This window comes from Anarhichas minor, unplaced genomic scaffold (assembly GCF_050575085.1).
Source record: "Anarhichas minor isolate MPS153535 unplaced genomic scaffold, ASM5057508v1 ptg000031l, whole genome shotgun sequence".
NCBI classification, from domain to species: domain Eukaryota; kingdom Metazoa; phylum Chordata; class Actinopteri; order Perciformes; family Anarhichadidae; genus Anarhichas; species Anarhichas minor.
The window spans coordinates 784,803-807,744 of NW_027466477.1; the positions used below are offsets into that span (position 1 = coordinate 784,803).

Genomic DNA, 22,942 nt, shown 5'->3' on the forward strand with positions numbered 1-22,942 from the left:
CTCCGAGCGTCTCTGTCAGGGCCTGATGAGAAAAAAGATGATTCCCCCCCCCCCCCCCACCTCCCCACACACACACACACACACACACAACCACCCAGTGGGAGCCTGGGAAACAAATCACCAAAGGTTGCCATGACCTGCCAATTTGGCATAACTTTATCAGCACAAAGTACATCTCCATGAGCGCGGGCCGAGAGCAGCCGTCATTTGGACTGGTGATGTTACACAGATGCGCCTCCGCCCCCGTCCGTTTTCCACACCAGATCCAAGGTCCTCCGCTCTGATTGGTTCGTGGCGTGTGGATAAAGCGCTTCCTGCTCCTCGGCATTCTTGCTCGCACTGTAATTTATTTGTGTTTCGATTCTCCCTGCGGTGTTGAAATGTGGAAAAGAAACAAAAAAAGAATTCTCATCTTGCAGGCAGACCACCTTGAGATAAACACAAGTTTAGCATCAGACCGCGGTCAAATGTTCTCTCGGAGGCTCCCGCTCGTGAAAACTGACATGAAGTTGAATACCAGGCTGTTTCACTTTGCTCCTAGAAACCATTTGCGTGTAATTCCTGGTGTGTATCTTAGCCAGCACTGCAGATTTGGCAGTGGTAGTTTGAAATGTACCAGTCCGCATCCATCAGCCCTATAGGCACCACAGCTCAGCTTAAATAATAATGTGTGGAGCAATAATAAGGTTCCTCTGCCTCTTTTTAGTTCTCCTAAAGACATTTGCAAGATTCTACCGTGCCCGAAGGAAAACGGACCAATCAGAGCCGAGGAGCCCCTAACGCAGCTGTCAGTCACTGCTCAAACTAGGCAGCGCTGATCAAACATGGATCAAGATTCTATGTCCAATGAGAAGGGTTGTGACCCGACCTCCTGCCGCAGCATACTGTCTCATATTACTGTCCACTAAAATATGTTTATGAACACATTTAAGGTGAGAAATAGGCAGTAACAGAATCCTCGCCTCTGATTGGTTGTTTTTCTCTTTGAGCTCGGTGGAATCGAGCAAATACCATGAGGTGCATTAAAAGAAGGCAGCCTGACTTTTTTTAATATAATGTATAAAGATGATAAAGTTTGTAGCACTGATGCCCCTTTACTGTGGTCTCGCCCCAACAAAGTACATTTATTTGCCTTTAAATCTTCTATGAAGTGATTTCGATGCCCGTGTTTCAGCCTGACATGACATTAAAGCAGGATTACCAGGACAAGACTGATCTGTGCTGCTTGTTTTTTTCTCTCCTTCCAGGAGGGTCACTCGGGTCAGCTGTTGGTTCTGGGGGCCACAAACCGGCCCCATGCCCTCGACCCCGCCCTGCGCCGACCGGGACGCTTCGACAAGGAGCTGGAGGTGCGTTCTACCACACACCGTTGTAACTGTGTGTTAATTCAACTCCCTCCTGTTTACTAGTGGAAGCTGACAGATATTTACCATTTTGTCTGTATTATTATTGATCACACTGCTGGAAATATCTCGGCAAAGGTCCCTGAAGTGCTCCATCCGTTTATGGTTTGGGGTTCCTCAAGGTTCCTTCTCGGGTTCCTACTTTTTTTCCACAATTGGTGTAAAAGAAACGTTCTGTTCTATTATTGATTTGTTCCATTGATTTTGTGACGGCAGGTGGGAGTTCCTAGTGCTGCAGAGCGAGCAGATATTCTGCAGAAGCAGCTGAGCTTCGTGCCGTGCAGCGCCACCGCCGAGGAGGTGACGCAGCTGGCCGACGGCGCTCACGGATACGTCGGAGCCGACCTTGCAGCTGTTTGCAAAGAGGCAGGCAAGTGAACGCCGACCTACTGTCTGTCTGTCTGTGTGCTGTGTAGAGAGTCGAAACAACAAAAAAAACACACGTTTCCTAGTCGTAGGCACCTGATGGCAGTCTGAATGTGGTCTGCAGTGTTTTTCACACATCGTCCCCGTCTCTTCTGTCTTCTGGACCACATGATGCACAACGTGTCCCCGAGAGGCAAACGTTTCTGTTGTGACAAAGTCATAAATCTTCATCATAACAATGCCAATGAAACCAAGAACAATCCACAGCTACTCAGACCAGTTGTGCAGTACTTTGCGATAATCTCCTCTTCCCGAAACCAACATAATTTCGGAAACCAAAACAAAGGCGCGCGCATGCCAGCTGGGCCCAAAATGCTGGCCGACTTTAAGCAGTCCGTTTTGCTTCGTGAGGCTCAGGCACCCAACCAACAAACGGTTTGTTATTGAGCCTCAAGCACATTAGACTCCACCTCAGCCCGTAGTACTTTGCCCAAACCACAATTTCCACTTATTTCCTCCTAAATTAGTTTTTAACAATTTTCTGAGATGTTTTCTGACGTGCCTGCAGCCCTCTTTGAACACGGGAGGGTCAACCCTCCTTTTGATATTCGCCAGAGAGGAAGTTGTGAGTTACTGTGGTATTCAGATCCCAGTGAGAGAAACCACTGAAACCACCACTTGTGAAATTCCTCTGCCCCGCCCCCCCCCTCACCACTGACGCCACAAACCGATCCACCTCGCATCCCGAGGACCAGCGTATTGGCTTTGTGTGTGTGCGTGTGCGTGTGCGTGTGTGCGTGTGTGCGCGTGCGCGTGTGCGTGTGTGTGTGTGTGTGTGTGCGCGTGCGTGTGTGTGTGTGTGTGAGCACAGGCACATTTGTTTTCCTGCGCGTGACCCCGTGTGCCTCCTGGGTGGTCCCCAGCGCCCGGGGTTCGTGGCGTATTGCATTTCCAGCTGAGGAGGGAGCTGTGCGGAAGCACTCCGGCGAGGAGCGTGATTTACCGTCCGCAAAAAGGGCCAGACGTGACTGGCAACGGTTTCTGGGAAACCCTCCTCACGCCCCGGAGGGAGACGACAACCTCCCTAACCCTCTTTGACTCCGCTCACTTCCCCTCAGTCTCCAAACCCCAAATCACTAAACAAACACAGGCCCTCACAAGTACGCCAGGTTCAGAACGCGTTTAACGCTTCGTTTGTTTCTGTCGGCTCGTTCAATCTGGAAATAAAGTAGAAATGAAATCCAAACCGAGGTGGAATGTGATGCGGATACAGCTACAAGGGCTTCAGAGCTGTGGGTCAAATCTCCTGACGGGTGGCCCTTCGACAAGGGCACTTCTAATTCACAATGAAAACAAAATAGAATTTTAAATGTAAATAAGGTGCCGGAGCGTATCAAGAAAAGCATCAGAATATACCAGCAGTGCTTATTTATGAAACAAAGTTGTAGATAGAGGTTTGAGAGTGTGTTACTGTGTGTGTGTGTGTGACTACTGAGGATCTACCCTCACCAAGCCCCCCTACTGCCACACATTGCTTAGATCCACACACACACACACACACACGTACCCACAACTTGATATCTGTTTTTTCCTTCTTCGCTCTCATTGAAAGGAACAAAAGCCGAAGAGGCACGAAAACACACCACGTAGGAACTGCAGTTGTTTCCTTCTGCCGCTCAGGTAACAATGAGCTGCTGGGGGAGCGAACGCTCCGACGCACCGCTTCCTGAAAAATAATAATGGGACGATATTGCGACGGCTGCGAAACGCTCAGGTCACGCACAACCCCCCCCCCCCCCACTTTGCACAGCTGCAGAGAAGCATGATTCTAGATGCACGCACGCACAAGAAGCGGGTTTCACATCCTGCCTTCAGCACAATGCCAACCTGCTTATAGATCAGAGTGAGACCGAATCAATTCTTCATCTGTGGAGAAAGGCAGAGGGGAGGATGGCTCTCTGTGTGTGTGTGCACAATAACGGATGGAAATCTTGATGTCATTCGGGAAGTTTTTGTTTGTCAAGTCCGTTGTTGTGCCGAGCCCCAGAAACCAACTTCTTGACGACAGATGTGTTTCATAATCGGCTCTTAATTCCGGCTGATCAGGGAAAGCGATGCACGCTCGTATACCAGATCTAATAAAGTCTGTTTCACTCGGGTCGCCTGAAATCCCCTTTAAGCCTCCGCTGAGCACACTAATTATTAAGAAAGTCTGCGCTTTACATCATGTGCACTGACCGAGGGGATCCAGGCTGAGCGGCGTGATCCTTTAATGAGAGCGAGGATTTTAAAAACCTGGAGAGAAAGAAACAGGAATGTGTCTCAAAGAACCATCGTGTGTTTACGCGGACTTCTTCCGGCAAAATACATTCATATTTGTTTGCTGTAAAACAACAAAACAACTACAATTTCTGAAGATCTGATTAGAGAAATCTAAATGAAGGTAATTGTCCATTGATTGAATGTATTCTTCTGCTGAAAGATGAACAAATGGTTGCAAAATGAATGGAAACGATAACATTTGGCGCTTTGGTGGAGATCAGTCAGTGACTCCATTAGGTTTGTTTCTCCGCTCATTTATTCAGGTTATTCCTTTAACATGGAACCTGTCTGTGTGTCATTGATACATATTTACATCCAGAATATAATTAACATTTAAACTATGAAATATAACATTTCTATTAGCATGATTAAATATAAAAAATACTGTCTCTCAACCTTTCTTTTTTTAATTTGACCCGTTTCTCCTTTGGACCCTTCATTGTAGCTGTGAGAAGTTCAATGAGTGGTTTGACCTCAAACATCACAGTTGGAACTATTATGTATTTCTCAAGGAAGAAGCAAAGATTAGTAAAGGTTGAAACATAAAACGTTTGTTTAATTGGATTTATTTTTCTCACTTCCTGCACACAATCCTCTCATGACCAGCCAAAAAACGTTGCTCCTTTTTCTAGTTTACCCAAAAGGTCGTTCCCTCCAGTGTTTGACAACATTTTTGGAAAGTTAAAGAAGTTTGTGTTGCAGAAATGTTTCTTCTTCTTCTTCTTCTTAACCAGCTCAGGAACCCCTGCACTAGATACCCTCACAAGTTTAGTCACTTTTTGACGGTCTGATGATGTTAGAAGGTATAGAAAGCAGCGTTTGCAACAAAGTGAAGTACAGACTGAATCACAGTACAAGTATCTCAATTCAAAGTGCATCATTCAATTCCATCGCGGCTTCCCTGCAGCAGGAGAGAAGGTCAGACCCACTAAAGCTGAACTGTGTTAACCTCAGACATCACCCTCTAGTGGGCAAGTGTTATATTGCCGGGGAGGTAAACAGCCAAGCTCAGCACAGTGGAATTAACAAAAGCCTCTGGTGACCTGTTCAGCTGCTCTTTAGGGAGATTTAGTGTTTGAGAACGGTTGTTTCTTTATTATATCTTTCTAACGTTTGATTCAGTAACCCTTTCAAGATTGTACAAGTTAACTAGTCGAGCTCCTCGCTAATTGAAACACGATTACTGTGAGACCACAGAGATGCACTTTGACACGACGACATTGCTCTCTTGAGTCTCTTGTGGATGCTCCCTCCTCCTCCTCCTCCTCCTCCTCCTCCTCCTCTGAACTTCATCCGTCTCCGTTACCGTGTCTGAAGTGGACATGGCTTTCATCACGGCTGCTTGCAGCTCGACAGATTTACGTTCACATTAAGATGATCTGCTGGACTGTGTTAGTCACAGCAGAACAATGTACAGCAGCTCTATGTATAAAGCCCTCCTGACTGCGTCTCCTCGTCACGTCGCTCTGACGGCGCTTCATGTCCCGTCTTCATGTTTTATTGCCGAGCTGCTGCACCGCGGCTCCACGTCTCCTTCTCATGCCGGATAATCTGCTGCCTGTCGGCTATGAGTGGTTTGGTATTTGCTCAAATTACAAACAGATAGTACTAAACTTTTATTTCACTTATACCACCAACCAACCAACCAATTTACCACCAACATCTGATGAGACGACGCAGCCTGTAGTTTATTTGCTCCAAACCAGTTGATAAAAATGCGCCTAATGCGTAATTGGGGTCACTGTGGCTCAGCGGCGGTTCGATCCCCGGCTCTTCCTGTCCGAATGACACTGAACTCCTCTGGAGCTCCACAGCAGCCGACTGCTCCTAAATGCTCAGGATGGGTTAAAAGCACAGGTCAAATATCATCTATATACCTGTATGGATATGTTTCTTTTCTTTTTTTGTGCAACTTTTTCAAAAGTTACTACTGAGGCCTTCAGCTGCGACAATGGCTCACAAATAAACAGCACTTCCTTGTGTTAGAATTTAGATTCATATCATTTTAGAATGTAAATCTAGTGCGTTTACTGTTTACAGAAGAACAAGACGCGGGCAGATCAGCCGATGTGCTGATTGAAATGATAGAGAGGTTTCCTCCGTCATAACCACACCGGCACCGATTTCTTCAGATCTCATTTCCCCCCTTTTACACTGACCCGGTTCCCAGTTCGGCACAGATCATACAAAACAGCTCTTCACAATGAATCCCTCTAGGTGTTTCGTGTGGTATTGGAAGCTATCATGTGGTCTCGTGGAGCCTCGCAGACTCACGGGGGCGTCTCTCTGTCGTCCTGTTCAAATGATCCCGGCGCTGGCAGATGACTCATTTCCACAGTCTAAACAGTGCAAAGTGTGTGTGTGTGTGTGTGTGTGAGAGGGCGCACTTGCGCGCTTGTTTGGTTTGTGCCACATCCGGACACACTGTTTACAAGCCTCTCTAAACAGGGGAAGCCCACTGGAACAAAAAAGGGCCAGTAAAATTGATTATGTGGAATAATAAACACGCAACTCTGCACTTTGTCAGCCGAAAGCTTTTTTTTTTTTTGGTTTGCCTTTTATTTGACGGCAAAGATCGGGCTCAATATACGACTCCTTCAACTAACGGCCTGAATGATTTACTCTGTAATTGTGCAAAGTGATTTGGCTAAACACACTTCAATCGTCTAAAGCTAAATACTTACTACGCTGAGTAGAAACGAGGAAGAAGAAGAAGAAGAGGAAAAAAAAGTCTGCAAAGAGGAGCTGAGTTTTGTGTGTTTGACATCAATTCTGCAGAGGACTAAATGGGCCAAACACGGCTGAATGCTGGCTGATGTTTACAGCGGCAGCCTTCGCCTTATAAAGCGCTTTCCCCAACTCGTCTGTCCTTTTAAAGACACTTCTGGAATTTCTGGACAAGTCACATAAATATCAGCATGTGAAGTTTATTTGAGGCCTCTGTTTATAAAATCCGGAAATGAGCTGCTTGTACTCCTTAACCCCGGCACTTACCTTTACCCAGTGACAGCTGTGTGTGTGTGTATGTAGCATGTACTGTGCGTGTGTGTGTGCGTAGCATGTACTGTGCGCGTGTGTGTGTAGCATGTACTGTATGTGTGTGTGTGTGTGTGTGTGTGTGCGCGCACTTTTAAGAGCACATATTATTGCGGCGCTTCAGCTCCGGGAACAGATGTTAAGTATCGTAAATACAGGTGCAAAGAGTGTTCCGGAAGCCCCGGCGAGTAATGAAAACGTTCCTGCGGTTTGGTGATGGTGTAATGCCCAAACTATTTCGCAATCCGTCCGAGGACGAGCGTCGCAGGAGAGCTCGCGGCTCGAGCTTGTGGGTGTTCGCGGCACAATTCCCCCACACACACACACACACACCCTGTTGAAATGTGAAATGCACTGTTGAAGGACTTCTCTTGACACACCTTCCTGAACTGCTATCTCTGACAATGGAGCTCTGTGAGGTTTTCTCTTTTGAAGTCTTCTACTGGAACTTAAACTTCCTAAAACCTCATTTTCTTTTTTTTTTCTCTTCCGCCCTGCAAGTATCAGACGTTGCACTGAGTTTACTTACAGCTGCACAAATGAAACTACGCGATGCAGCTGCATGAATGAAACGACGCGATGCAGCTCACAAATGAAACGACGCGATGCAGCTCACAAATGAACCTACGAGATGCAGCTGCACGAATGAACCTACGAGATGCAGCTGCACGAATGAAACTACACGATGCAGCGCACAAATGAAACTACGCGATGCAGCCGCACGAATGAAACTACGCGATGCAGCCGCACGAATGAAACTACGCGATGCAGCAGCACGAATGAAACTACGCGATGCAGCAGCACGAATGAAACTACACGATGCAGCCGCACGAATGAAACTACGCGATGCAGCAGCACGAATGAAACTACGCGATGCAGCGCACGAATGAAACTACGCGATGCAGCCGCACGAATGAAACTACGCGATGCAGCCGCACGAATGAAACTACGCGATGCAGCCGCACGAATGAAACTACGCGATGCAGCGCACGAATGAAACTACGCGATGCAGCAGCACGAATGAAACTACGCGATGCAGCGCACGAATGAAACTACGCGATGCAGCGCACGAATGAAAGTACGCGATGCAGCCGCACGAATGAAACTACACGATGCAGCTGCACAGTGCACATCATACAGTGCAGTGCATGTAGTGTTCCATATACTCATGGAGAACAGAGCTTTAGTTTGGTTTACAGCCTCATTTATACTGGATTTTGAGGCAAATATCAGCATTCGAGATACTACAGAATTTGATCATTATGTATCGGTAATTTTTTAGTTTTTTCAACATAAGCGCATATTTACACAGTAGACATTGCTGTCTTCAATAATGGTGGACAAACAAATGGAGACATATCTTTGGTATTTTTGGACCGGACCGCAATTAACCTATCCGCTGACATAGATACATGCTGACATATTCATTGAAACTGCTGTGTGCTATGTTCCTTCTTTTGTTTCTCAGATTGTGGTCGCTAAATCATCAGTATTAATATATATCAACGGCTCAATAATTACCGGTGCAGGTGCTCAGATTTCTGATGTGCACAACTGTGACCGTACAAACCCACAGCTCCCAGTCATGGTCACTGATAGAAGGTGATTTATGGATTATTTGAAGCGAGTTGAAACTTAATCTTAATGTTCGCTGCATCAAAGTCTGGAAGAATAAGAGGATTCGTGTCTTGTTTTGAAGGGAATTGTGGTGAAATGTCTCTGGGTATTATAAAGAATTCTAGTTCTGTATTCAGGGCTTTGATTCTTTAGTAGAGGGGGGGCAAGTTTGTGTGAGGGTCAGCGGCGATGACCCCCGAAGAGAGGGCCTTCAGTGCCGGGAAGGCCTGTTTTTGGGCCCACATAATTAAGACCATCCCCTGTTGAAAAGCAACAAATAGCCGTTCTCATCTCTTGTCCTTGGCCAGCTTCAACTCTGTGAAAAGAGTTCTTCCATACCTAGTTTAGGTCCTGGTGTGAGGATTTGCAAATGTGCATTCTTGTACATTTAGGGGGCCCCTTTTTCTCTCAATTCCCTCTAGATCTCTGGCGAATTTCAAGAAAATGAGTCCACATACGGTTCAGATTAAATTGTGTTGTGTTGCCTCTTTCTTTTCCCCCTCCTCCCTTCCCATCGGATGTTTTCATAACTAAACCAAATGTGTGCTTGGAGTCAGCCAAGAGCAGTCAGGAGAGAGAGAGAGAGAGAGAGAGAGAGAGAGAGAGAGAATCCCTGAAGCAAAATGTTAAAGTCACATCGTTGAATGAAGTTTCCGCTGCCCTCCGGGCGTCCAGGCTGGACTCCTCGCTCTGCGGCTTATCAACCCTTATTTCCCCTCCGGTCGGACTCTTTCTCCGCACGGCCTTTTCATTACTGCTGGAGAAGTGCTACGTTCACTCTACAAAGTTTCACATGATTCTCGGTGAAACATTTATTAAAACATTTGTCAGCTTCATTCTTTCGGTCCACAGGGCTCGTGTGCAGCCGCACTCTTGAGTGGACCCGTTAAACTAGCCGTCACACTGCTATGAATTATTGTCTACCTTGAGGTGCTGAGTTGCGGATTGAAATCTAGAAATAAAACATTTGCAGAAATGTGGAGTCTGCAAGACCTCCACATGTATTATGGAGAAAAGCCAAAAAGGTTTTTACTCTAATAAAGCATCATATATCAACCCTGCGGAAGATCAATGCTAAACCCTTTTCTTATTGAGTTGGATGTAGATAGTTACCATTTTTACTTTTGTAAATATATATATATATATATATATATATATATATATATATATATATATATATATATATATATATATATATATATGGATTCACTTTACCGGACCCTAAAACATGCAGTTCATGTCACACTTTAGTTGAGATGTCTCGATGTAAAAAATGAGTATTAATGTATAAAAGCTTAATAATGCATGCTGAAGGTTCGTGGGTCTTCTTCACCATCGGCACACAACCGTCTCTCAGGTTTCCTCCCCGTGTCCCATCATCCTCTCTGCCCTGAAGGGGCGCGAGGCCCTCCACCTTCACAGGGCAGGCAGCTGACAGTTTGGGGTTAGTGCATATGGTGTTGTGGCTGGTGCTCCTCATCTCCCTCCTCGCCCCGGTTTCCTTCCACATCCTGTCTTGTCTTGGACCAGATGTTTTTTTTCGTGCGGTGGAAGCGGCGCCGGTCCGAAGCTTTAACGCAGACGAGGAGCTGAAGCGGCGGCCAGGTGGAATGATGGGATGTTTAGACCTCTGGGGAGCGAGATGGAGGGGTGGGGTGGACGGGGGGGGGCAGAGAGAGCTAGAAAAGAGACATCACACAGCAGGCGGCTGGGACTGGGGAACACATTGACCTCGGCTTGGCGCGCTCACGGAAGACAAACCTGCTCGCATTAATTGTGTTTCTCCTCTTCCTTCTTCTTCTCTCCTCTGTCTGTCCGTCCCTCGCCTAGTCAGACGGGGTCCTGGAAAATATAAACAGGATGCAGTCTTGTCTGATCGTAAATCCCCTCTCGTCTGCTCCCTGGCCCCCAGCCCTGGACCACGTCCGTTCCCCTCCCCCCCCCCCCCCCCCTCCCGCTTTTAGCTCAGAAGAGGAAGCCAAACATTTTCTGTGTGTGTGCGTCTGTGTGACGCGTGCACATGTGCACCGGGTATGGTTGTGTGTCTAATACGCTGCTACCCAACACTGGGGTTTGGAGACGTGGTTGTGGGCTGGCTTTGTAACTACTAATCATCGTCCACATTTAGCGTGCGACTCACTCGGAGACGACCTGTGCTCCCACCTGTAGGGGTTAAAATCCACACAGCTGGATGCAAGCTGACGCACACATGGCGTTTGCTGCCTCTACTTTTCTCACACATCCTCCTACTTAGCGAGGATCGCATGCAATATTGTGACCACCGGGCGCAGTGTTTCTTGTAATGCGAGTTGGGAGGAAATTACAAAGCAGAAAAAACGACCTAAAAGATTTCCCTGTGCACTTGGAAACGTTTGCGTAATGTTGCTTTTGATTTTGAAATTTTTAGGAATGTCACACTCTCTTCACAACAAAACTCGAATCTGAATAACATTCTATGCTGATGACGAGCTGCGGAAAAAACAAGGCCCTTCATCAATCTTCATTTCCTCTCTGACACAGATAACGACTCAAGTGGTTGTTGAAACAGAAGTCATGTGACGCATGAGGTCATTGGTTTAGATCTGCTGACTGACAAAGAGTAGAGGGAGGAAAGGAAGTCCCTGCAGCAGCGCTTACATAGCTTCCTTTGAGCAAGGCACTCGATCGCAACTGCTTTGGGTCCAACAATAGAAGACCAAGAAGCTTTTCTCCAGTGACAGATGTTGAGCTGTTGCTGAATGAAGTCTCTAAATGATGTCCTCAGTGTTCATCAACAGCGGTTTGGATATGGCCATGATCTAATTACAACTTGATCTCTGGGAAATTCTTTGTTTTCGTTATTTTCACTTCCTCACATTGGCATGCTGGATGGCTTTGGATACAAAAATACCTCTGAGCCTCATGCTTGGTTCCCATTACACGACTTTAGTCCTGATTTTCCACCCACCGACAGGTTTCAGAGCTCCCTGACAAAAAGCCCCGGATCGGAGGCAAACCGCTGTTTGTCGCTTGCAAATAGGCGACTGAGCACAATGTGTGAACTGTTCAAAGACGTTTCTAAATATCTAGGCCTGCAGAGGAGTCTGTCGGGAAACTACGGCCAATGAGAGCACAAGAAGAGGTTGAGGGGGAAACCTGGCGGGGAGGCATGACTGTGCGTTATATACCGTGTCACTTCTCTTGCGTGTCAAAGCGTGGCTCTGAGACCAGACATACCTGTGTGACCTCCTGTCATGTTGTGTGAACTGGGCTTCACCACGATTGCTATTGAGAAGAAACTAGATATCCAGCATTTACCCAGAATCCAACATAATTTTAAGCTTGGTGATTGGACGTTTTGTTGTTGACTTATCTTCGTACTTTTGTATTTTATATTTTTATCAAAGAGCCAAATATTCTGACGCAGCTGCTCAGGTTTTGTACGTATGATTCAATCGGGAGAGTCTCATGTCCATCAAAGCCTTGGAAGTGCTCCAACTGCCAGTCACCTCGACATTATCAACGCAGAACATGAATAGGACTTTTACTTTTTAAACCCTGGGTGCCTGAAATAAACTGCTTCTTTGGCACGATGCAGGAAGAGCGTGCGTGTTTAATTGCCCTTCATGTGAATAAATACAATCTTTTTTGTGACTTGTGCTTTAGAAATATGTGTTGTGTGTCTGTACTCACTCATCACTTCGGCATTTTGCAGAGCCGCGCTGTGCCCAGATCTTTTCTCCTTCAATCTGCCGCGTCCTCTTTCGGAGGCCAAACAAAGGCTCATTCTTGATATTGACGCATCCGTGTTTGTTTTGCTGACGTCGTTTTTTATGTTCGGATGCCGAGGGTATTCAAACCTCTAAGCGCTTCAATTACGCTTCCCTTCGGCCTACTCTCTTTTTCTCCCCAATAATGCAGGACCAATTATCTTCGCGGTCAAAAGGGGAATTAGTGCTCATTTTGAGATTTACATTCGCAAGGCGTGTATCATCACAGCGTGTACGAGCCTGAATGTTTTGAGTAAAACGTTGGACTGGTTTCTTGTGGGTTTGGAATGAAAACCCTAAAGCCACAACAACACGAGCATTGCTTCTTTAGGCAAACAAACAGCAGCTTCGTGTCCCTTCTTTTGCCTCAACTTACACGCTTTTATTTCCTAAATGATTCGCCCCTTTCTGCTGTAATATGTGGACCTGAATTTATATAAGACACAACTGAAACTTCTCTTTTTACAAACTTGGTTGAGACTCTTTCACGTCTCTTTAAGCCATGCCATTGTTATCTTGTGTCTAGCTGAACCTCGTGGACCCTCTCTCTACAGGTTTGCATGCACTGAAGCGAGCGCTGGGAGCATCCCACCGACCGTCAGACCAGCAGCTGACTGGCACGGTGACCGTCACTCCGCAGGACCTCCAGTGGGCCATGTCTGTAGTGAAGCCGAGCGCCATGAGGGAGGTCGCTATCGACGTCCCCAAGGTACCGTAACCTCTCTCGATCACCTCTCTGTTTCTCTCGATCACAGTAAAAGACAAATGAAACGGACACAATAGGACTATATATGTACAGTTCAAATGATTAAACGGTCTGGAGCTGCTTTTTAAAGGTGTACACACATCTTAAATCCAATGCGACACAGTTCTAATGTTTAGGCTTCAGTCCTAAACTTTCCGCCGACGTGCAGCAAAGGGCCATGGTTCAGATTTGAACCCGTAGCCGCTGTGGTCAGGACTCATGGTAAGGACTGCATAGGGTTTAGAACAAGGTATAACGAGCCGCGATCAGAAGAGCTCTGGGATCTACTGGTGATAGAAGGCAAAGAAATCAACATGTGTGTGACATAAGATCTGGTCTAAAAGGCAAGTGAATAGTGAGTTAAAGAGAAGAGAGGGAATGTTCACCTCCATCAGATGTAGAAGAAAAAAAAACGAGAAGAAACTAAGAGAAAAATAAATGTCTAAAAATGAAATGTCTACTCGGTGTTACATGCGTCAAATACTGAGGAAAAAATCATGCAAAGAAAACAATCATTTAGGGGCCTTCCTGTTTAGTTTATGACATCATCCTTAATGACACAATCTGTGCTGGATGCTTTGTTTGGTGATCAGCATTAGTTGCGTCTCAGTTGCATTGCACCTTGCGATGGCACTGTGAGGAAGCAGACCGGTTTACATCACTCAGTCTTTGCTTCATTTGAGGTTTAAACCCAAACGGCGTCGGCACTTATTGCCGCGAGAAAAACAACAACAACAACTAAAGGCTCATCAACAGCGGCCCCTTTACCCTCTAATGCACGTTCACAAAATCCCCTAACTGCTCCGTGGACCGCGGGCCACTGAATGACCAGCACTTAAAAGATGGGATCAGAGCGAGGAAGAGTGGAAATGACCCTGTGGCCATGTTACCCTCCACTGCAATGAAGATGAATCGCTTTGCTCCAAGCGGCTGAAGAGAGGGAGAGAGAGAAAGAGGGAGGGAGGGAGGGATGAGAGGACAGTGGTGAGACTCCAGGATGTTTTGGAGTTTGCATGTGCAAGACATAACGAACAGGAAGAGGGCTAACATCATCCTCCACCGGTAATTGAAAGCAGATCGGGTCGCTGACGGTTCCTGCCAGCGACCCCCCCCCCCCCCAAATAAAAAGAGAGAGGAGAAGAAGAAGAAGAAATGTCCTTCCTATCCCTTCACCCGCCTCCCCTCTTCCCTCTGCAACACTCTGCACTGAGCTCACCCAGAGACGTTCAGGCCTTGCGGCCGGTTCCTGGAAACCGGAGAGTTTGGAGTTTTTTTTTCTTCTTCTTCTCCTTTTCTATCCCCGGAGTGCAGCTCAGCTGAAAGGCCAGCCGCAGAGCCCCGGACTTGATTATATCCACATGAGTGCAAACATTTGTTTCTAATCCATTTTATATAAGAAACTTCCAGTGGTGCCGGATGAATACACGCCTCGGAAACCCTCTCGGATCACGTATCTAGAGGGTTGAGCGTTGCAGATTACGCCTCTCGGTTTATGTTCTATTTACTTGTGTATGAATTGAAAGTTCATCCTTAATCCTTTGTTTGTTTTGTGACAAGACGCCCCATCTTTTCCTTTTTAAATAATCATCTTTCACTGTTTCATTTGGCAGCTGTGTAACAAGCCCATTTATTCCTCCTTTTAAAACATACTCCTCGTCTCCCTTGATTTTTCTTTTTTTTTTTTTTGTCTGAGAAGTCCCCCGCACCCTCCTTTCAACCCCATCAAAGGACCAGAGCCTGAGAGGCCCCTTGTAAAGTTCAGAAAGCAACAGTAAAAGATAATAACTGGGTCTCGTACCAAAAGAAAGGGAGAGAAGAAGGGGGGGGGAACGCAGCACAGCAAGGTGTGAGTCAAAGCATTGCCTTCTAATCCCACAGACGCTTCATTCGTGACGAAAAGCACCTTGCAATTAATGTTACTTTATATTGTTGTTTCTTACAATGACTCCTTAAAGTCTGCAGAGACTTAGCCAAACAAAAGAAAGCAACAAAACAGAGAGGATTAGACTTTACAGTGTTGTTCTGCACATCTGCTTCCTTTGTAGAAAGAGGCGATGATCGGCAGGTCTCAGGATGTTGTCCGTAAACTCGGAGGGAAGAGTCGTTTAAAACCCCAAAACCACTAAATCTGGTTCAGATCGCAGGTTCAGATCGCAGGTCATTCCGAGCATTTGTTTTGGATTTCAGTTCTCTAGGCTTTAAACGATTGTCCACCACATGAAGACACATGTAATATTTGGTAAGCGTTTGATAAGTGTTTACAGAAGTGAGACATGTGGCCTCTTTACCGCCAGGAAGTACATCATCAGTTATCTTCTTACTGTTTTAGCTCATTGTCTACAGACACACCTACGAAAAATGCATTCAACTTCTGAGACTTCAATGTACCTCACTTTTGGACACGTTTCCGTCAACATTTAGTTTCCAACGGTACATGAACTCTGTCCCGTCTTTGGTTGACCCATCCTCCCTCCAGCCCGCTCTGTGTTGACCATCCCGCCGTTTATCGTACGCGTTTGCTCTGACGGTTCATTAATAAGGTGGACGGGTTTACATTGAAGTTAGTTGAAACCCTGGTGCGTTGGTGTCAGACCAGGGAGGCACTGACCAACCGTCAGTATTTGATGGGACCAGATTAGAGCCACTGCAACAAAGACACTACAGGACAGACATCCTCGTAAGTTGTCCAATGTGCCTCCGATGTGGTCTTTCTGGGCTAACTATCTATCACACAGAACTATCTTGTGAAATCAATGCTGTACTTTAGCTCCTTGAAAGCATCACACGGCCATTGAAGGAACAATCCTCACCAGCAGAATTAGTTTGCTCAGCTGTCACGAAACTATCGATGTTCAAACTTTCCATTACTTTGAGCACTGTAAGTCTAATCAGGATGAACTCCATTGGATGATTGACAACCATGTGATACTGTCGAAAGCTCTGGCAAATCAGCAAGTAATTACATTTCATCCCTTCTGAGCTTGTTTCTACATATCACCATCCATTAAATGCTGTCATTTAGCTGCAGCCACAGAACAGAAGGTGTTTTTGTACCACGTCTCCTCTGCTTTTCTTCACTCCTCGTCCGTCTCCTTACCCGTCTTTCTCCTGCTCACCTGTTTCCTCCATTTCTCTGTGAGCCTGTTCTACTGTTGGATTTCATTTAATTTCTCTCTCGGCCTTTCAAAAATGAGTGTTCTGGTTCACTCGCCTGCTTCCGGCCTATCTCCTTATCTCCTCTTCTCTCTCTCTCTCTCCCCCTTCCTCCCCTTCCCCTGCATCCGTCTTTTACCCTCTTTCTCTCTCTCTCTCTCGCTTGGCGCTGTCCATAAATTGTTCGGTATTTACAGTATGTGGCCAGACGCCAGGTTTCCATTAGGTGCTTTCGTTCCCCGGAGACGGCGCCGGTGGCCTGGGATGTGTTACCTCTGGATGGAGAGCAGGAGGAGGGTGAGGGGGGGAGAGAGAGCATGAGAGAGGTAAACTGCAGTATTTAAGGGAGAGAGCGAGAGATGGCGTGATAGTGAGGGTCAAGTGAGAGAAGAAAGAAAGATGGCAGTGCAGTAAAGATGAGACGGATAAGAAAGAGAGGAGAGGGACACTGCATGTATATGCTCTGTTATCTGATCAGAAGGATTATTTAGATTATTGATTAATCTCTTGATTATTTTGCTTATTACTGTACAAATCGAACACGTATTTATATATATATATATATATATATATATATATATAATGCAACTAAATAGCATCTTTTCTTTAAACCTTCGAAACTCCACCCCCACAAGCGTCACCCCACACACTCGCCCCTCACTCATTTTTTGTGCGTTTTCGACGAAAAACAGTCCAGCGTCACGTGTCGATTTGCGTTTGCTACATTACATGCAGTCTGTTTCAAAATGAACGTCCTGCCACAGGAAAGAACTCGGTTAGGTTCAGGCAACAGAACTACTGGGTCAGCAAAATATCGTCGTTTTGGGTTAAAATAACTCCAGAAGTGCCGTTACTGAAGTACGCACTTTACGTGACAAATGCATCAACCTCACGCTGGCGGCCTCTTGGGTGAAAGACCCTTTGTTGTTTGTTCAAAATGATTTCAAATAAAGTTCAACAAACATTTGAAGTTAAGTAGCCTCCGTAAATCTAAATACATTGGTTCCGACTTTTCATCATTGGGGTCATTTTTTCAGACGCTCCCTCAAGGACCACCGAAGATATTATACAGCTGTTTTTACATGCGTGGTAGCATTCTACTGTAGCAGTCACAGATAGAGGGGGGGGGGGGGTCTGATTACCAAGCTACTACAGTGCATGTAATCACATGGTAGGACTTCCTGGATAACCTGGTTTCTTCTGTACATGTAAATGTACTCGGAGAGAGAGAGCCCAGCGCGGCAGAAAGAAAAGGAAGTGCAGGAGATAAGACGCACAAGAAACGAAGAGATGGGGAGAAAGAGAGGGGATGAAGGTAGATCAAAAAAAGAGAGAGAGAGAAAGATGGGGGAGAAGGGAGTGAATAATGGATTGGTAATGAAGAAAGAGAGACAGGAAGGATGAGATAGAGGTCTGAGAGGGTTTTGGATGAGGGCTTCTCTTCTTATCTGCTTTATCTCCTCCGGTTGTTCACCGCTGGACTCCCTCCCTCCCTTCCTCCCTCCTTCCATCTGTCAGACAGACAGCTGTTGGCCGAGTCCGTCTGTTGTTGTTCGCTCCGTCCAGAGTTCTCCCTGGATTCAACCCCATCCCTCGGTTCCTACACCTCCTTCCAAATATGCTTTTATACCTCCCCCCCCCCCGACCCCGTCTCTCGCCTGGAAGAGCTCGCATCTCTCTGCGATCTGCTCGGGTGGTCAGAAAGTTTAAAAGTCCTCCGAGTGGGTTACATGAGAGCACCGGTGACATCAGCGTGCAATCACAGTGTGTTTGGTCCGTTGCACTTATTGTTGGCGATGTGTTTGTGTTTGAGCTGTTTGATACTTCAGAAGATCCGGAGGGAGTTAGAGCAGCGCATTAGTGCAACGTTGATCATTTATTAGAACTCATTGTTGTCCACTTCCAGTTTAATACACGTGATGCATTTTGTTTGATTGCACGTTATTGTGTGATTGGTTAATACCACTGAACCTGACGCAATCTAATTCATCATTCTGATTGGATTCAAGACGGATTTGCACTCTTCTTCTACTGATACTACTGATCTACTGATACTACGCCTTGTTCTTTTTCTTCTTCCTCTTCTTCTTCTTCTTGTACTTGACCTTCTACATCCTCGTCTACTTATTCCATTACTACTTGTTGTTGTTGCCTCATCTTTCTCCTTCTTCTCATCCTTCTTCTTCTCATCCTTCTTCTCATCCTTCTTCTCCTTCTTCTTCTCCTTCTTCTTCTCCTTCTTCTCATCCTTCTCCTTCTTCTCATCCTTCTTTTTCTTCTCATCCTTCTTCTTCTCCTTCTTCTTCTCCTTCTTCTTCTCCTTCTTCTTCTCATCCTTCTCCTTCTTCTCATCCTTCTTCTTCTCCTTCTTCTTCTCCTTCTTCTTCTCCTTCTTCTTCTCCTTCTTCTCATCCTTCTTCTTCTCCTTCTTCTTCTCCTTCTTCTCATCCTTCTTTTTCTTCTCATCCTTCTTCTTCTCCTTCTTCTTCTCCTTCTTCTTCTCATCCTTCTTCTTCTTCTCATCCTTCTTCTCCTTCTTCTCCTTCTTCTCATCCTTCTTCTTCTCCTTCTTCTCATCCTTCTTCTTCTTCTTCTTCTTCTTCTTCTCATCCTTCTTCTCATCCTTCTTCTTCTCCTTCTTCGTCTCATCCTTCTTCTTCTCATCCTTCTTCTCATCCTTCTTCTCATCCTACTCTTCCTTCTTTTTATCCTTCTCCTTCCTCATTATTATTTGTATCGTTTACTATTATTCATAAATATTTTTAACCAGTGTTTCATCATGGTGAAATGCTTATTTGTTTAGTACACAATGTGTGTACAGCAGCTTTGCACAAACATTCTGGTATTAAATTGAACCTTAAAAACTGAATACCAAGCTCGTATGTTGCGTTCATGTACCCCGGATGTTACATTGAATGCTAACGTTCATGAGGTACTGATGTGTCTGTGTATTTGGAAGAAAAAGAGGAGTATCCTGACTTTACGTCGTCTCCTCCTTCCAGGTCCGCTGGTCGGATGTCGGCGGGATGGAGGAGGTGAAGCTGAAACTGAAGCAGGCCGTGGAGTGGCCTCTCAGGCACCCCGAGGCCTTCACCCGCATGGGGATCCAGCCACCTAAAGGAGTCCTGCTGTATGGGCCCCCAGGCTGCTCCAAGACCATGATAGCCAAGGCCCTGGCTAATGAAAGTGGGCTCAACTTCCTGGCTGTCAAAGTGAGTTTCCATTTATCATTCATCATAATTCAGTTTTCTATGAATGGTATCTTTTATCTTCTTTGTCTTGTGTGCAGTGTGTGGTGATGCTGGGCAAAATGTTGTCTCCCATTTCTTATTCATGAATATGAACAGCACATGTGTTTTTCTTCATATCGTTTTCTGGTTGAGTGATCTGCCAAAACACTCGGTGGAGCTCATCCAAAAACTCACTCGATGCAGGTTTAGTGATAACCAACATGTGAGCAAGTTCTCAGAAGAGATGATCATCTTGGTGATTAATGATTCGTTGATTTAATCTCGTCTTATAGTTAAGACCACTTTAGCTCAACCTTCGTATGTTCATTGCCAGTTCCCCAGACTTTTACTAACAATCACCTAACCAAAGGAAAGTTGTTGCAATGAAAGTGATAATGAAATGTACTATTTATCATTTTGTATTTCAAAATAGCCGAGAGCTTGAAGCGCCGTTACCCCTAACAAACAGTTTCCCTTCATTTCCCCTTCAAGGTTTAAATAAATGAGATTGTGAACATTAAAATAGCAGCAAAGGTTTGGCAAAGACATAGTGGAGTAATGTCTACCTGAGCAGAGAATGAAGTCGCCGTCCCTCTGAATGTGTTGGAGTCAGAGCTTCTCTGTTCTTAGCAGGATAGCCAGCAAGCTAATAATTACATTATATGGGACGAAGTCACTCGGCAGATCTAAGAAAGCCGCTTACCAAGCTGAATACGTTACTGATAATACTAAAATAACTATACTGTCAAAAAACAAAATAATAGCCGAGATGAACAGCCTCTTGTCTGGCGTACTTACCTCGTCACTCGAGGTTTTCTCTGTTTCACGACACCTTGCTGAGAACGTGGAGATAAGGGGAGGTGTGACCGACTCACCCATCAGTCTGAGATGTTGGGGCTCCAGTGCGACGATCTGAATCTCATGATAGAACCTTTAAATAGCTTTAAGTCCTCTCATTCCACACTGACCGACACTATCAGTATAAACACAGCAATATTATTTGATACACTTTATGATCTTTTGGGTATGTAATGAGACGACCGGTGAGTCGTTGGGATTTGCACAAAAAAAGGGAACTCGTCCACATATTTCATACACAGTTTAGTGGAGATGTTTCCCTGATGACCTGGAGGCGTGGGTCTGACTGCTCAACTTCCTCTGCACAAAGCTTCCCCGTCTGACCTGTGACCCCCGTGTTTGTCCCCTCTCATTCATCACCCCATCCTCTCTGCCCATTCAAGCCCGGCTGACAGAGATTGATTGATCAGCTCGTTGAATTTTTGATCAGTAAACACTTCCAGAGCTGTTGCCATGCGAGACAGGAAGCTTCGACAGCATCTCTCAACCAGGGTCGTTTAAGCCGTCTGCACAGGCCGGCGTGATGCGCGTGAAGCTGCGTTCTGTTTGAAGATGTTGGGGTGTACACCGGGGACAAGATCTTTGTGTCTTGTTGAAACATGTTGAACATTTTTCATCTAAACTTCACTCTTATCCAGACCAACTTCGGAATGATCTTCGATTTTAATACGGACAACAAACTAAATGTGATATTTCGATCTTGCAAATAATAAAAAGATGATTTTTTTGGGGGGATAAATGCATTAATGTTTGCATTTTTGTACATTTCACTTAATTTGTGTTTGATACAAAGGTGATTTAAAAAAATATATATATATTTGTACTGTAGTCTCGTGCAGCAGTTTTTAAAGCCGCTCTTCAGCATCTGCAATAACAGTATCAGGTTTTTCCAGTGCAGCGGTTGCTTTGACATAGATACCTTATCCAGATTTAAATGTGGATACTTTAAGGCTCAGCCTGTTTCCTCTGTGTGAAAAAGCCCTATTATCATCTTGTCAATTTCAGTTTCCTCCCACTGCAGCCACTCAAACACACACAGACACACACTCGCAGATGCACGTGAGCGCACAAACGCACACTCGCATGCAGCTCGTATCTCTACGCTGTCGATGGTTTTAAACTCACCGTGTCCAGCCGTCGGCTCTGCCTCGGAGAGAGGAACCCGGGATTAATGAGTCAACCTCCGCGCTTACTGCAGGAGACAAAAGGGCTGGGAGTTAAGTGTCGTCTCCTCCGCCGGCCCAGAGGTGTTGAAAGGGCGGATTGCAGGGGAGGAAGTTCTTCTTAGGGGCTGAGTGGATGTTTGGAAGAGGGAGGAATGGATGACGGAGAGCAAGAGGGTACAGGAGGTTCAGTTAGTAGTAAAAGTAAGATTAGTGGTGGTATTCGAAGCAGAGGTTTTTGTGGCAGTATTTGTAGACGATGTCCACACTCTCCTGCAGGCCGTCATCACTTATGTTCAGTATTTCACAAGGGATTGAGAAAGGGTTGAAAAAAAACAGGTGTTTTTGAAGTCATCCACAAAACAAAACCTTTTAATTTCACAATTGAGAGAAATAACATGTTTTCATAATTCAGTGTGGACCCAGTTTTAGTAGCAGTGATAAAGCTGCAGCAGTTAAATAACCAGTAATAATAACACAGTAAATCCAGCTGTCCATCTTGCACACGTTTTGCCTGTGAGAGCACGCTTAACATCACATTTGTATTATATGTGTAGGTATAGCCGCAGTAGTTTAAAGTGCCAGACCAATAGCAGTGGTAGTAGCAGTACTAGCAGCACTATTGTACTAGCAGTAGTGGTAAACATGGTACTGTAGGGTTCCCACAGTGGGGAATTTCTTCATTTGCCAGCTGAAGCACATATGTTACACACACAGACATAAACCAGTACACGGTGTACAGTGAACATAGAAACAGCACAGTCGGATCACAACACACACTCACACACTCACACACACGCGCGCTGCCCTTCATGACATTCTCACGCTGTGTTATCACTGTTTCACTGTGTTCCTCTTTTTAATCTCCACTAGACGCCACCGAGCAGCAGCTGCTCCTCTGGTGTGTCCGAATGTTAGCTCTCAGTTTAAACCGTCTACAAACACGGTGCCACCAGGTGATACTTCACACGACGTAACCGTGATCAGTCACGAGATGATAACGCTTATTTACCGCTGCTTCTAAATCACACCTCAGTCATTGTCAGATTCCTCCTTTCAGGTTTTTTGTATCTTATCTACATTTGATTCCCTCATAGGGACTTGTAGCATTACTGTTTAGGAGGTAATGCAGGTGTATGAACCAATATCCCCGAAACAAACCCACGCTTACTCTCACACACACACACACACACACACAAATCTCCATACAATCACATCTTCTCTCTTTTTGTTGTTGATAATGTATTGTTGTTGTTATTATAAATCATATCTTATGTATATTTATTTTGTGTTCTCTATA

At 45.5% G+C, this 22,942-nt stretch overlaps 1 protein-coding gene across 2 annotated transcripts in view; it reads left to right on the forward strand.

The window, feature by feature from the left end:
- Positions 1 to 22,942, forward strand: part of afg2a (AAA ATPase AFG2A) — a 100,459-nt gene that overhangs the window by 4,631 nt on the left and 72,886 nt on the right. For both annotated transcript variants that reach the window (XM_076105228.1, XM_076105229.1), the window contains exons 9-12: positions 1,248 to 1,349; positions 1,620 to 1,773; positions 13,048 to 13,202; positions 19,394 to 19,603. In XM_076105228.1, coding sequence (XP_075961343.1) covers positions 1,248 to 1,349; positions 1,620 to 1,773; positions 13,048 to 13,202; positions 19,394 to 19,603 — 621 coding nt within the window. The remainder of the gene's footprint in view (positions 1 to 1,247; positions 1,350 to 1,619; positions 1,774 to 13,047; positions 13,203 to 19,393; positions 19,604 to 22,942) is intronic.